The sequence below is a fragment of the Dermacentor variabilis genome, chromosome 2 (assembly GCF_050947875.1).
Source record: "Dermacentor variabilis isolate Ectoservices chromosome 2, ASM5094787v1, whole genome shotgun sequence".
NCBI lineage: Eukaryota > Metazoa > Arthropoda > Arachnida > Ixodida > Ixodidae > Dermacentor > Dermacentor variabilis.
In genome coordinates this window covers 110,917,008-110,933,277 of record NC_134569.1, presented here as the reverse complement: position 1 = coordinate 110,933,277, position 16,270 = coordinate 110,917,008, and the positions used below count along the sequence as shown (strand labels likewise).

The 16,270-nt window shown below is 49.9% G+C and overlaps 1 protein-coding gene across 1 annotated transcript in view; it reads right to left on the bottom strand.

Moving 5' to 3' along the window:
* LOC142572531 (integrin beta-PS-like) overlaps positions 1-16,270 on the bottom strand; it is a 56,838-nt gene that overhangs the window by 12,093 nt on the left and 28,475 nt on the right. Inside the window, exons 3-13 of the mRNA XM_075681698.1 lie at positions 15,647-15,754; positions 14,552-14,618; positions 12,806-12,937; positions 8,220-8,316; positions 5,382-5,472; positions 3,760-3,846; positions 3,595-3,678; positions 2,542-2,619; positions 1,135-1,320; positions 428-507; positions 184-238 (exon numbers count right to left, since the gene is read on the bottom strand). Coding sequence (XP_075537813.1) covers positions 184-238; positions 428-507; positions 1,135-1,320; positions 2,542-2,619; positions 3,595-3,678; positions 3,760-3,846; positions 5,382-5,472; positions 8,220-8,316; positions 12,806-12,937; positions 14,552-14,618; positions 15,647-15,754 — 1,065 coding nt within the window. The remainder of the gene's footprint in view (positions 1-183; positions 239-427; positions 508-1,134; positions 1,321-2,541; positions 2,620-3,594; positions 3,679-3,759; positions 3,847-5,381; positions 5,473-8,219; positions 8,317-12,805; positions 12,938-14,551; positions 14,619-15,646; positions 15,755-16,270) is intronic.

The window sequence follows — 16,270 nt, the reverse complement described above, 5'->3', positions numbered from 1 at the left end:
CGACGAGCTCTAACTATAAAGACGGACTCTTCACCGCGTTCCTCATTGACGCTGCTTGCGTTGTTCAGGCATGTGCCCGTCGTTCGCGAACGAATTCCAGCAATATAAGCAAGGTAATCCGTCGAAATATACTTCCTCCTCGCGAAAACTTCCGCGAAGCACATGAGCATGCATGGCGCTCACCTCGTCGCCGACGCGAATGCCGTCGCAGGCGTTGGTGAGGCCTTTGGAACTGGACCTGCGGGCGAAACGCAATCCTTGACGTTCTGGCCATCTTTTCGAATTCTGATTGATTTATTGATTTATTGATTTATTGATTGATTGATTGATTGATTGATTGATTGATTGATTGATTGATTGATTGATTGATTGATTGATTGCAACGGCCAGTTCGACCTAGGCAACTGAAAGAGGACCTCGTACTCACCCAGGCAGGCAGCTGCTCTTGTAGCTGACCTTGAGGAAGTCGGGAGCGTTGTCCTTCAGGACAACCTCGGAGCGTATTTTCTGCGTCAGGACAAGAGGGCAATCGGTTACAGCTGAGTGAATGTAAACACTCGGAACGCATTTTTGAAGTACTTCCGTCGGGGTCGTCGGCCCCGACGATCGTTCAAAATGTGTTTCACGCATAGTTAAGTGGAGACGTTATGACACCGATTGCGCCCAAAACAGCCTCAACGCCGCCCATAACCACATTGACTCAACACGCCAAAGTAGGAAAATGACATGCTAAAACATAATACTTCAGGAATGCATTCCACGCGCTTTTTGTTTTAATGTGTCGTTTCTTTTTCTTCGTTTCTTCTCTCTCTCTCTCTCGCTGCGCATAAAGCAACCGCACGAGGGCACGGTTTCAACGTTCTACATCGAGCACTCGCTACCGCTAAATGAGTATTTGAGGCACACGAAATGTTTAGCGCTCCGGTTCATCCATGGTGCCGCGCGCGAACACACGCATCTCACCACATCATCCTTTTCCCATCATTCTTTAACCCGCAACAGTGAGATCGCAATGGAGAAACAAAGGTGATATTTCACGCACTTTTCGTTTTTTTTTTTTTTTGCTCAATGACAATTAAGAGCCCCTAAATAAGAAATAGCATAGCACTACGCTACATGTGCATGCCCACTCACGTAGTACTGGTCCCGCACGAGCTGCACGATGTTGGAGGAGTCGCCGGCGAGCGTGCCCACGGAGGACCCGTCGATGAACGAGCTGAGCGCGTCGTACACGCCGGCCGCCTTCTCGGGCACCGCGAAGATGAGGTTGATCTTGTTCTGCTGCACCACGCGCACGATCTGGCTCAAGGAAGGGTAGTCCTGCGCAGGGCACACGTATACGCCGCCATCGTCGGGCGCCGAAGGCGACATTCGGGAAGGCTATATGGCGTATGCGGTGTGCACAATCCAACCGTATACGAATACCTCGTACGAATAAACCCCGCCCGCAGGAACTCTGTACGTCATACGGAGACAGTGACTTCCTGTAAACTGTATAGCTATACTGCGCGAGGTTTGCATCAACGTTGGCTTGCGTGGCGTCGCTCGTGGGAGAACTTCGGCGCGCTCCGTCGTCTCTCGCCTCTAGATCTTCCTGCATCGCCGCGAGCCTGAGCTCGTCGCGGTAAACGTGGGGCTGCTTCTGCTGTCGCAGAAGCGGTATAGTCTAAACTTAGACACAGTTAAAGTTAACACGATTCCGTATTGTACGCGTCTTTAAAGGCTCAAAGCTCCAGGTTTATGCTGAGGCTACAATGAACGTGGTATACAACCAAGCTTTCTGTGGCTCCTTGGGCGTGTCTGTCCATGCGACCATGTATACGCAGCAGAAATTTTACACTCGCGCACGAAATTGCTGCCCATTACCAAAAAAAGAAAAAGAAATGCCGCGAGAATCTATTCGAGCAGCCGGATATAGGAATAGTGAGGGATGTCGGGACGGAAAAGCCTTATTTGCTACCCGCCACGGTCAACGGCGTTGCGCTGCTGAGCGCGAGGACGCGGGTTCGATCGCGGCCGCATTCACAAGGGGGCGAAAGGCGAGAAAACGCTCGCGCACCGGCGCATATATCGTGCGTTAGGCGCAGGCAAAATATTCTCAGGTTGTCGAAACTGATCTCGCGTCTACCACTACGGCGTGCGCCTCCTAATCTTAACGTGGTTCTGGCAGAGTAAAACTTCGGTGCATTTTTATTTTTTTCCCTAGCACTGTGCGAACCTCGTGCACTGATTCAGTGCCGCGCGCGCAGGTATGCGCATCGCTCTTTTAGGGGAAAAAAGAGCACATGTATACGCCGCCTGGCCGTGAAAAGAAAAAAGAAACTAAAAAAAAAAAGAAACTCTTCTGGGACGCCGCCATTCGGCACAGCACGCAAAGCGACCCATTTCACACGCGAGAGCGGGCAGAGCTCATAAGCATACGTGCTTGCTTCGGCGCGCATATAATGGCGGCGCATCTGTATTTTACTACGAGTCTTATTACGCACCGCTTGCATTCTGGCGCGAGCGTTGTAATGAAGGCAATGCCTCGTGCGTACGCACCTGGTCCGTGCTCTCCGAGTAGAAGCCCTCCTCGTCCAAGTGGCACTGCTCGTCGTTACGCTTGATGACACCTCCGAGCTGCGAGAGAGTTGGCGGCATGCAACTGCCTCAGAAAACGGGATCGCGGATTCTTTTTTAGAACGCAAGCTTCTCTACGCAGACGTGTAGAGCTCAGACGTCGTTCGCGCTTAGTCTTAAAGCGTTTATTACTTGGGGACGAATGGAGAACGTCTGGGAGAGTGATTTGCTTAGATGATTAAAAATGTTTGTTTGTTTGTTTGTTTGTTTCTTCTTCGTTCTTCAAGTGCCGGCAGGCTATTCACGGCGTGAACTGCGAGGACGCGGAGCAAATAAAGGGCAATCTGAGAACTCCAAGTTCACGTATAAGTCTCTCGGGGGTCCCGTTGCAGTCTTGGAATTTGGGACCCTCGTCTGTATATCGTATCTTTCCAATGCATTGTATTTAAAGAATAATAAACTGAAACTAAAACTGAAATAAAAAGCATCCACATCATAAGAGAGATTTTGCGCACCCATAGTTTGGGGACCCAAAATTCGAGGACGCGAACCTCCGGGCGGTCAAAAGTACGCAAGCCGGGTGCAAAAGCTAAAATTCTATATTAGCGACACAAGAAGTTAGAAATACGAGACAAGGAGGCAATGAAACACATCGAAAGTTGTAGTACGTACGACGGTTGCATGATTCACTGAAATCATTCACAGAAATGATTCACTGCGACGAATGCCCCTGATACGCGATAACTTTCAGAGTGAGGCTCTGTCAGAGTCTGAACCTAACCTATGAAGCAGCGCAGAGACACCCAGAAGAAAAGAAAAATAGACAACGTACCACCACTCGTGCGGGATGTCCTTTTCCTGTCTGTCTTTCTTCGCTAAAATTTATCATAGGAAGACGTTCATGTTAGGATGGGTTTGATTAGGTTAGCATTGGATAGGTGAGGTTAAACCGAACAAACATGGACTCAAGAATACCCGATTATAACCCAACCCCCAACCCTAACTTAGACAGACCCAAATATAGAGTCCACGCACCAGGCCGTCGCCGGCGGAGTGGAAGATGGAGTCCGTGGCGAAAAGCAAGATCTTCCTGGACCTCTGGCTCCAGCCGATGGACTCCTGCAGGCGCGAATAAGAAAGTCATCAGAGGTGACTAACCCAACTAACGGTGCTAGGAGCTAGCAAGCGCATCTTCCGTACCTTGCACACTACCGCCTGCATGATGGCATCGAAACCGCCCTCCGCGTTGTCCAGGTTACCGGACAGCCCGGCGGAGGAGACCTTCTCCTGCAAACCAGGAGAGGGAGCATCCCGGCAGAGGATTCAGGAGGGGAGAGTTAAGGCACCGCACGATGGCGCCACTTGTAAGGCGCGCGTCGAATGCTTGCTCACTTGCTGCATACCACGACACGGTTAGACTCCTCTATTTACTGTCTTTAAACAATTAAACACCGACGATTACTATAATCCCCAATGCGAAATTCGAGCGCAGTTGTATACGTGTTTTCATTTGGCGACATATACTGGCTGGCGCGGACCATCTGTCTCGTGCGGCACGTTGCGGACGGAGCGAAGTGCGGCGCGACTGCCTCGCTAATCTGGAGATCGCGAGAGCCAGCTCGTGAGTGACGCGTGGGCTAGATTCAAAGCAGCCGCCGCCGACAGATCTCGCGGACGACGCGCGCTACTCTGGCGCCATCTCGCAGCCATCATCGCCGCACTACGCTTTTCTTCTCACCCTTTCACCATACCCTCCTCCTCAGCTTTCCTCCACAGCTGCGCTCAGCGTTCGCTTTCATTTTTCGCTGTGCTCGTTCGCTCGATTACGCCGACGCTCGCCGCAGGAACGGGCGTCTAAAACGCTCTAAAACAGTAATGTTCACAAACTATTGAAAAAAACTGGTACAAGTAAACAGTAGAAAACGCGACACATATCCCTATTATGTGACCTTGCTTAAACACACCGCTTCATTAATCATGTCACAGCGTGTCGGACTAATAATATCGCGCATCTCATATGCCTGATATTTTTTAATGCCCTTGCCAGAGATTATTCGTCAACTGTACAGAATGAACTATAAGCACTGTACACTATATATACAGTGCAACTATACAAAAAGCCCTCTTAGCTCAGCTCAGCTTCGGCATTCCCTTAAGTTCAAAGTACGTACAATACGCCGCGACACACTTACATAATAAACGTAAAAAAATAATTGAGATCTGAGGTTTTACCTGGCACAACCACGATATGATTTGAGGCACGCCGTAGTTCCGCTGTAGTGCGGAACTACGGCGTGCTGAGGTTTTACCTCATATTTGCCTCATCTGAGGTTTTGCCTCATCTGAGGTTTTGCCTCATCTGAGGTTTTACCTGGCACAACCACGATATGATTTGAGGCACGCCGAAGTTCCGCTGTAGTGCGGAACTACGGCGTGCCTCAAAATATGAGGTTTTACCTCATATTTGCCTCATTTGAGGTTTTGCCTCATCTGAGGTTTTACCTGGAACAACCACGATATGATTTGAGGCACGCCGAAGTTCCGCCGTAGTGCGGAACTACGGTGTGCCTCAAAATATGAGGTTTTACCTCATCTTTGCCTCATCTGAGGTTTTGCCTCATCTGAGGTTTTACCTGGCACAACCACGATATGATTTGAGGCACGCCGTAGTTCCGCTGTAGTGCGGAACTACGGCGTGCCTCAAAATATGGCCACCGTGGCCAGGATTTGGCCCGGCGCCCTCGGGCTTAGCAGCACAATGACAAAGCCATTACGCCACCACGGCGGGTCACAGTGAGCTTGAAACGAGTATGTATACGTACGGTGAAGAGGCTGCTGTTGGACGTGAGCGCCAGCTGGTGGTGGAAGCCGTAGGGCGGCTCGCACTCAGTGTCGTGGCACGGGTTTTGCAGCCTGCGACAGTTCACGAGGTAACAATTGTCCTCACCACATCGCACGATGGTTGTTATGAACGCGTACTTTGCCGCCCACGTAACATGTATAAGCCAGGTGTTTCGACGAAAATTAACTCATCCTTATAGAACAGCGCAGCAGAGATGACAAGCTTTTCGCTCTTTTCCTCTTTAAGGCGAAAGGCTTAAGTGGCTCGTTGCAATGGCTCATACCCGCAAAAAAGCGGCGTCTAGTCCACCGAGACAAAAAGCATCATCATCAGGAATGGCTCAAGCAAGCAACGACGCAATGGCCGAATAGGAATGAAGAAACGTAAGAACGAAAGAAAGAAACAACACACGAAAGAAGACGGAAACAAAGAACGAAAGACAGATCGAAATAACCTTTAGGTAGTGCATCAGGTGCTCGCATGTGTCGTTGAGGACGTCGACCTACAGCGCCATAGGTTTACTTCACACTGTGGCTCGGTATGTCTTGCAAGAAGTCTGACCCCTCCGATCGTATAACTTAATGCACTATCACGTGTGTAGCAGGCTTTCGCCTTCACGTGTTGCAAGAGTGTAACACGCTGCGGAACTTGTTTTTTCTTTCTTCTTCGTTTCTTTTTCTTTTTTTGACAGCACACACATTTTGCACGCTGTCTGACATCGTAAGTTGATCGATCATTACCGATTAATTATATAATCGTTTTCATTATGTACAACAATCAACGTTTATAACTATATTGGGCCCATATATGCTGCAAATGCGGAGCTGAAGTCGTTCAATTGTCCGACACACACACACACACACACACACACACACACACACACACACACACACACACACACACACACACACACACACACACACACACACACACACACACACACACACACATGCGCGCTTTTATGAATAACGAGCCTGTACACTATTTCGCGAAGTATACGTTCACGCAGTTTCGTTCCGCAGCGCGTGAGCGGAAGGCTTTGCGAGAGAAGGTTGGCGTATTTCCGTCGAAGACTTTCCGAGGCAACCGTTCAAAATGTATTGTATAGCACGAGATTAAAGGCCATCTGCAACCAAGTGTTGAACCGTGTGAGAAAGTCCAGATTCAAATGGTGTAGATATTAGAGCGCTCTCCAAGCAAAATCTCATGCTCGAAATACCAGCGGATGCGTCACGAAAGGCTCGCAAAAGAAGACGTTTTTGATGCCCATACTGAAAAAAACAAACACCGCCATTACCGCTCGGCGAAAGTGACGCACAACTCAAAACGTGCGGCTCCGGAGCATGACCTCAGAGGTTAAAGCACCACCCACGGCCTCCTGCGGAGCGCAGGAAAATCTTGCACCGACGTGCCGGGACTTACGTCATATCCGCTAACCACCACGGAAATGCGTCGTCTGCTTAGGTGCCATTTAAAGGCTGCTAATAAGAAAAATTAGACCGTAGACCTGCATGCAGCTTTGCCAAGACTGCTACGGCAGTACACATACTACCCATTTTCTTGCCAATTTAGCAAAAAGTAAAATATTGTGGCAGTTGTCATTTAACGTGAACATGCTATGGTGCCCACTCCGCCCATAAAAGCCCCAACACATCAACGTCAGAAGACTTTGCGTAACTGCTGCCTCACAACCTACCCTGCAGCTCTACCACTTGTGAGGCAGCATGAAATTATGGCAACCTTTATGTATACATATACATAGAAAGCCCGAAAGACTCATCCAAGGCCCAGGATCTACCCACGATGATGACTACACAAAGGCGACGAAGAACAAGGTCACATGTATGATGATGCTGATGGCAATATACAGTTGAAGAAGGATTGCATAATAAATGCCCACAATAAAAAAAATGTATGTCATTTCCTTCTCAGTGTCATGGCGTCTTGGACTGTTGACATTGGAGCACACTAACCAGTACCTGCAGCTCATGATGTCGCATCTAACCTGCATTCAAATGAGAAATTTTTTTTTTTAATCCGAGGACACCTAAGCACTTATGAGTTGTGAATGCGAAAGCGACACCTGGCGCAGCACCTGGCGCGGTATTGCGCCGGTAGAAGGTGTTCCGTTTCGCCCGCCTTGCAAAATTCTATAGGAGGCGTTGGCGGTGCTCCGCAGAGGTGCACTCGTGACGTGGCGTCGTAGCCAATGGGAATTTCGGTGCCGTTTCGCTGCTACAGACGCCGTTTTTTTTCTTCGCTCAATATGCCATTTGATGCTATTGCATCAAAAAAGAAAAGAAAGAAGAAATGGCGCGCGTCCATTAACTACGTTCCGCAGCGCTCATATATACTTGCGCTAAATCGTTCGTATCAACAGCACGACGCCGTCTCAAGAGGACAACGCCTTACTTTACGCCCGGGCGTAAACACCACGGATGTTACGAAACAATCGTAAAAGCCTCAAGTAAAAATGGCCTTTATCAGCGAGAGATAAGGGCCGAGGTGGGGCCCACAAACCCGAAGTGCAAGAAGACGCCCTCTTGCTGCCCAAGGGGTAAGGGACGACACATCGCAGTATATGAACAAGCCGTGGCGCCGGCCTGTGGGCGGCGAAGTATTTGCTCCGAGCTTAAAGTGATAAGCTGACAAGGGGTCCGCGGTTGTCGGTGTTTGACGACACGCCGCCTTGTGCAAAGTGCGCGAGTGCACACGAGAGGCTTGGCTGGGGCAAAGCACTCTGCAGAAGAACTGACACGAGAAAAGAATGCCCGAGAAAGAAAGAAAGAAAGAAGGAAGGAAGCCCTCTCCTCCTCACCTGGCGGGCGTGGTGTCCACGTACGGCAGCAGTACCTTGTCGATGAAGGAGCCGAAACCGAGGCGGAAGTTCTTGGTCACATTCAGCATGTTCTGCACTGCGAACGCACGCATTGCTTCGCTCGGTATACAATGACAGAGTACATACTAGGCGTGTGTAGGTGTTATTTCTTTTTTTTAGATGCACCACAATTTTTAAGATTGCCTATGGCAGATAGCACAATTTTAAACTTTGAGCTAAATTACATTCGATGAGGTCGTTACTTCAACGAGAAATCAAAATGCTGAATTGAATAATTAGCAACAATTACACTAACTAATGTTTAATTATTTACACTATAGCACACATTTCAATTTTCGAGTTGTAACCGGCGAGTTCGCAAGGCATACACATCCACTTGGAACGAGTTCTCAGAGCTGCACCAGTTTCGAGATATTAATCTTCAAAGGGTCCGACGAAATGCAGCGACGTTCCATTTACTTTTGTACTTCAATGCATAAAGCAGAGTTTTCTTTAAAAAAGAAAGGGAGGTGGGGGGTTCTTATACGAGTAATTAACGTCCACACGCTACAATAGGTGCAGTGGAAGGGTTTTCCATATCGATATCCGGCTGCGGGAATATCGAACCTGCAACCTCGTGTTCAACATTATAGCGCATAGCCACGGAGCCATGGGCACCGCGGGCGGATTTATGCAATGACAGCTCGAATCAACTGTGAGGACGCAAACAGGCGCGTTTGACAAGGACTATAACCAATGACATGATGATGATGATGATGAAGCCGCAATGGGGATCTAAAGCCTTCCTCGTTCTTCAGCTACAGTTGGACGAGCGCACTATAGGCATGAATCAGTGGCCTGCGGTTGCTGCAAGTCTGATCGGTCGCTTACATACGTCTGCCTCACCTATACGAAACGCCCTTTAGCTACATAGGACCTCATTTCGGTCCCTATAGGGACCCGTGTTGCGTTTATGGAAAGAGTGAAGTAAAACGACGTGGCGATGCATCAGCATTGCTTTTTTTTCTTTTTTCGAGCGCGATCGAGGCGCGATACATGTTTGCGGTTATAACGGGGAGCGCGCCACAAGGCCCAGCAGATTTCATCTGCGCCAGCCGATGCGTGCCGTGGTCGTGCAACTCGACTATGCGAGATCCTTGGCAAACGCGGTGGCGGCTTATCTTGGCAGCGGCCGACCGAAAACACACACGTGTATATAAACCCACTCTGAACCCCACAAGAACCGCTCTGTTTGCCGCCAGGTTTCAAGAATGCAAGAATGCGGTAAGCGCGGTGGAGAAACAACGCTTATTCAAGACGTCGGCCTTGTAAACTGTATAGGCTATGGAAACCTCGAAGCTGTGGCGACACGCTTGGATCGAAGCCGATGTTTCCAGTGAAAACAACGCAGCGGGGTAAACATGTAATGGTGAGATAAGCATAGTCACTGACCGCTTTCCAGCGTTCCCATTGATTGCGTGACCTGTACGGCATTGTACAAGCATGAAGTCACGGGCATTGACGCCTCGAGTTTCCATGTTGTGCAAATCTTGACAATCAATACTGGCCGGAAAGATGGCGCTAGTGGGCATGGTGCTCGGAAACTACTGTGAACGGTAGGCCAAGCAGATAAGGGCGAAATTTTCCAACTTCCCGTGCAAGAGCGAGGCACTCACGTTCAGTAAGTCAGTAATTTCACTCCGATTCGGGAAGCAGCCTGCTGGCATAAGCGATGACGCAGTTCGCTCCAGGTCATGACGTTGGGCCAAGACAGCGCCTATTCCGTAGCCGCTCGCGTCAGTGCGGACTTCGGCTTCGGCTGATGGGTCGAAGTGGACCAAAATGGGAGGCGTTGTGGGGAGTGTAGTTAACTCGGAGAAAGTCGTGGCTTCTGCAGGAACTCAGTTAAAAGGGGCGTCTTGTTTACTAAGAAGACCTGTGCGCGGTTTCGCAATCACTGCAAAATTATTCACAAACCGGAGAAAATAGAAGCAGGACCGCAAAAATATGCGAACATCTTTGGCAGACTTGGGCACAGGGAAGTCTTTCACGGCTCAAATTTTATCTGGGTCAGGTTGCACTCCGGCGGCGTCCCCAATGTGGCGAAGGATAGTAATGCGGTGATGGCCAAGACGGCACTTCGATGAATTCAGATGAATTCCGGCACGGCGGAACACGTCAAGAACCGCTGAGAGGAGTTCGATTTTGTATCAAACGTAGGCGAGAACACAATTACGTCGTCTAAATAACACGAGCATGTATACCGCTTGAACCCATGAAGCAGAGAGTCCACCATTCCCTCGAATGTGGCCGGGGCATTACACTGACTAAAAGGCATGGCCTTGAACTGGTAAATCCCATCAGTAGTAACAAAAGCCGTTTTTATCGGTCCATGGGCTCCACAGCAATCTTCCAATATCCAGATCGAAGGTCGATAGAAGAGAAGTAAGCGGCACCATACAGACCATCAAGGGCGTCATCAATTCGTCGTAACAGGTAAGCTTCTTTCTTTGTAATGTTGATGAGGTGGCGATAGTCCACACAAAAGCGCCACGATCCATCCTTCTTTTTCACTAAAACAACAGGGGACGCCCAGGGACTGGAGGGTGGCTCGATAATGTCCTTTGCAGGCATCTTATTGACTTCCTGCTGAGTGACGCTTCGCTCAGACGCATACACTCGATAGGCGCGACGGTGAACAGGGCCATGGCATCGCCTGTGTGTATGCGATGCGCGACAAAGGACGTCTGGCCCAAAGTCCGATTATGCCGAAGTCGAAAATGTCTCGATACGACTCGACAATACGTTTGAGGGTTTCAGTGTGCGCAGGCGGAAGGTCGTTGGCTATCATGATGCCAATTTCGCGCCTGCCACAATTGTCGGCGTCGGAGTGCCCTTCTGGGAACATGTAGCAACCATTGCAAAAGCTTCTACATCTGACAGTCTTGCAGGGGGCAAAGTGGTCTACGGAAAGCCCCTCTGGAAGTACTTGTTTGATGAAGCCAAAATTCACAAATGGAAGGCAGGCTCTGTTCGCCGTAATGCTCAGGACCATCTATAGGGTGCAGTGATACCGCGCGTGAGCAGGACGTAAGAGGCGCCACGTAGTAGTCGCCATCTGGAACAGCTGGCGAACATGACACTTCGACGTACGACACGGTTTTAGATGGCAGGCGAACAAAGCCGCTGCAGTGTAAGCGAGACGGCGGAGGTTGGTCACTGGGTTCACAGAGGCGAGGCAGTTCAAGGCGGAAGACGCCGCCGGAGCAATCAATCAGAGCGGAGTCGGCAGAAAGAAAATGAGGTACATGAAGTTGCGGAAGCACTGTGCAAGGACCGTACAAATAACAACCACCTGGTGACCAGCAACGGGTAACCCGAGCTGTGCACGTCCCACCAACAGCGACCGTCGAACCGCCAGCGACACGTATACGCCTCGGGTCGTGGAAGGCGTAAGGATCTCCTTCATGCGACAACGAAAACTGTCACCTCATGACAGATACGTGCGCCCCAGCATCAACCAAAGCTCTGACAGGCACGGCGTCGACGTGGACTTCAAGAGTGTTTAGGTGAGCGCAAAAGTGCAGCTGAGGATTTTGGGTCGCGGTCGACAGTTCAGTTTCACGTCCAGAAGATGCGCAGTCTAGTTTTCAGAGGAAAAACGACGGATATATAAAGGACATCGAAGGAGAGCAGCGGCGAGTCGGTGAACGAGATGGACGGCGATGCGGCGGAGGAGACTGGACGAAGTGCGGAGCTGCTGCTTGAACGTGTCCCAGCTGGTGATACCACCCTCGTCGGTCCGAAACCAGAAAAACACTTTTATGTAGCACGTGCTGAGCAACAGAAAGCTGTATCCTGTTCTTCATTGACATTTTCATCGAATTATAAAATTTGATAAGTTACTTGATTAATTAAGACTAATTATATAATTAGGCGGCATGCAAAAAATTAGCTGAGTATCTCCACGCTACGGCAAACAACATTACCTTGGTTCTGTCCAGCTACGTGGCACTTGCATATTTTTAAATCTTGGTGCACGATAGTTGAAACACCCTGCGTTGTTCGGCGCCCTTGAAACCCAGTTACCGTACCACGGTGGTCGTTTGGTGTACGCCGTATACAGCTATAGGAAGACGCTGGGGCCATAAGCTCGTCTCGGAATGCCCGACCTGGTGTCATCGATATTATTGTGACGTCATGCATAGAAAAATTTGCCCATTTCGGGTATCGGTACGGCTAGCACTGATGACATTGCTCACTTAAAGAAAGAAAAAGATGGTAGGAGCGCTGCACGTGCGTCTTCTGGACATGCTCACGTGTAGCAGTCGCAGCGATTGCAGAAACAGAGCGAGTTTATAATGACGTCACGAAGCATTCGCCTCCTGGGTAGCGAAACCAAAATTGGTTCGCAGAAACAAGCATTCTAATTAGTTATTACGACGCTCTCACGCTTGCGGGATTTTCGCAAGCGTTTATAAAGGGCTTTGAGCTTCATTCAACTAAAAGAAAGAAAGCAAGAGACGTGTCATGTATTAGAAGTATACTTGAAGTCCGCTGAACAATGTCTACGGGGACGCACTCACCCAGGTCGTCAGCGAGCTCGGCCACCCTCTCCTTGTGCTCCTTCATGGAATGGGTGAGGTCCATGAGGTAGTACAGGTCCACCGGGTAGTCCTCCGCCTGGCGGTAACGGACGGTGAACGTCTGCTTCGAGCCTGCGTGCGGGGAGGGGAAAGCACAGGAGTTTTCGCGAAGGAAATGCTATTTGTGAAAGTGGCCTTGCGGTTCACGGAACCATTCCGCAGGTACGGGCCTCTCCACACGTGTCGATGACCGCAATCGAGATTTTTTTAGCCCAATTAGTGACGACTGACCACGCACTCGCAACTTGTCTCCGCCCGAAGCGCGACGCTGCATGTGATCCTGGTTGTTGCGTCTGTCAAGCATGCAGGAAATCCTGCTTCTGAAATTTAGTGCACTATGGCCACGGTGTTACTCTCAAGAGCTTCAGCACCGCTTGGCGCGTCAAGCGATCGAGTTCTTCAAAGCTAACTTACAGAACATGTGATTTGTGCCTGCCCCAAGAAAAAGCTATAGGTAACGTGGCCAGCGCTGAGCTGTGCGTGGGAAACCGTGCTGCTCAGCTCGGACCGGCGGAAGAACAACTCCGGGTCGTCCAGTTCGCTGAAGACGCCGCCAGGGCCCGAGGGCTCCTGGCCGACGAATACGGGCCTCCTATATATATATATATATATATATATATATATATATATATATATATAAAAGCTGGACAATAAGAAACGCTTTCCCTCCTCCTTCTCATAGTCTCTGCGTTTCCGATGCCAGCGCGTGTTACGCGAAATTCACCATTGCGACCCAGAAAAACGTTCGCAGATGTAAGCAATTTCTAAGGGCTCAGGGGGAAAACGCTGCGAAAGCGGTCCCGAGGCACTGTATATAGCCAGCCAGATTGCACGGTGTTAAATGCCGTTGTAGCAGCGCAATTCGTCATTACCATATTGCAGCGCCGCCTATATACATATATATATATATATTATATATATATATGTGGGCCATCTATACCACTTCTTCGTTCTATGGCCATTTTCATGGCCATAGAGCGAGGCCATTCTAATCAACAAAACTGCTTGCTTCTGGTTCTGACAACACCATCAATGCGTAAACAGTATAAACACTAGGCATATGCCATTGTCAATGTTTCAGCTTTCTTCAATACATCTTGAAACGCTCGCACAAATGATGCTGCTGTGGAAGACCACGACGAAGTCACTGGTATACAAAGTCACCGGTGTATAACGACGAAGTCACGGTATACGAGACATGCGGACGTCCTTGTAACTTCATTCTGTGGCCGCGAAATCTGAACCGACATGTTCGGTGGCAACATCGGATTTCAGTACAATATCCACCCACAAAAGCGCAGTGCAGAGCTGCATGCCCTCTGTGCTGAACGTGATTGGCTGACACACCCTGATTTGGCGGTCTGTTTGCCGCTGCATTCTTAGGTTGTTACTGACTCTCTTCTGACTTTTCCAGAGCTGACGCCCAGTGACCCTATAAAGAATGATCAGCTCAGGCGCCTAATTGCTTATCGGATACACGATCGCTTCTCTCTTATCATCATCATCCATCCCAATACTTTCACTCGCCTTCCCTCTTCCCCAGTGCAGAGTAGCAGACTAGAGCGCACTAGCTCAGGTCGACCTCTCTATCTTTCCTATCAATAAATTCTATTCATTCAAGCTCTCAAAGTTCAAGGGGGCACGTAGTCGTGGAACAGTGAACAGTGTGCAAGAGACTGCGCTCACCAGGGCGCAGCGAGAGGCGAACTTCACCAGGCTGGAATTGCACATCCGACCCGGCCTTGTCCACGGGCTGCAGGGAGGAGGGATTTTTAATACCACGCCAGTGCATTATCGCTTCAACGGCCTCCGTATTAGGCAAACAATCATAAGCGGATCGTCCACAGAAGGCTGTCAACGTCGGCGTGACGTTGAGAAGAGTTCGAAATGCGCTTTCCATATCTCCCCGCGGGGAAGAAAAACGGCAAGCCTGTCGTTTCCTCTATAGCGGTGGTCCTGGACACCCACACGTCAGAACCGTTGCCACCAAAAGAAAGAAAGAGAAGGTAAGTAGAGAAAAGGCTGTGAGCTCAACCGCAGACAAGCATCCGCTTTGCTGCCCAATATAGGGTGTAAGGAAAACGGGGAATAGAAATATGAAGAGAGGAAGAGAGTGAACACTTCGCCATGCAGGAGGATGCGGATGACTATATAAACGGTCACTCAGGCCGGTACACTTCAATTAAGAACTGTGCTCAACTTTTTGTGTTTCTATGCTTCCGTCGAATCGTTCCGCAGAATTTCTGGTTCATAGACTATCCGCGGTGAGGACAGGGAACGGAATTTCGACCTCGCGTAAATTCCGAACAGCATATGCAGTATGATTTTGTGGAGTCTGCTTCTATAGAGCCGTGTCTTACGCGCGACATTATACGCTTAGGCTGCTCTGTCAGTAAGTGATTCTGCGAAAAACGCGTGAGCTAGGGCTGTTGCGAAAGTATGCCCGAGGCAGTCATGTGGTGCAAGGCTAGGCAAGTCCTTCGGGTCTTTGTGTTTGAATTGAATTTGATATTTGTGCACGATAACGGCGGAAAAAGAACGCCAACATTTGTCGGCCCTGTAGCCAGAGGATAGTTGAAGGTACGGAGGAGATGAAAGCGAATTTTAGCGCTGCTTCATTCAAGAAAGAAAAGGAAAGAAAACTACGTAATAAGCTAAACTATCTTCGCGGCCGTATGTTGCCGCACACTTTTATTTTTTGCGCAAGTACCAACTGATGGACGTAGAGTTATAAGCGCGGCCAGGGAATCGCATCACCCAATGCCTGCACCACATACGCACCGTGATTTCATCGATGCGACTCTCCGGGTCCTCGATGGCGTCCTGGCTGCAGCCGCTGTCCAGGAGCACCGAAGCCGGGTTGCAACGGGCCACGCCTCGTGGGAAGTCCTGCACGGAGGGAAATTCAGCACACGCCGAGTGACACACTGTGTGTGTGTGTGTGTGTGTGTGTGTGTGTGTGTGTGTGTGTGTGTGCGTGCGTGCGTGCGTGCGTGCGTGCGCGTGCGTGCGCGTGCGTGCGTGCGTGCGTGCGTGCGTGCGTGCGTGCGTGCGTGCGTGCGTGTGCGTGCGTGCGTGCGTGCGTGCGTGTGCGTGTGCGTGCGTGCGTGCGTGCGCGCACGCACCGGACGCCTGGAGGTCAGCGTGCGCGCTAAAGAGGACGCCTCGACCAGTGTGGCTATATATAGTGCGGTTTGACTTATGAGATTTATTTTCATTAATTTTACTTGCACGCTTCTGAAATACTGAAGTCGCTTGTTGCTGTTGGCAGCGCCCCCCCCCCCATCCTAACCCTTCAGGTTAAAAAAAAGAAAAAAAAGTAAGCGGATCCCACGCACTGCGGGAATCGATGTAAGCGAAGCTTTCTGTGCTGGCTGCTTTGATAGGCGATAATCAACGCTGACG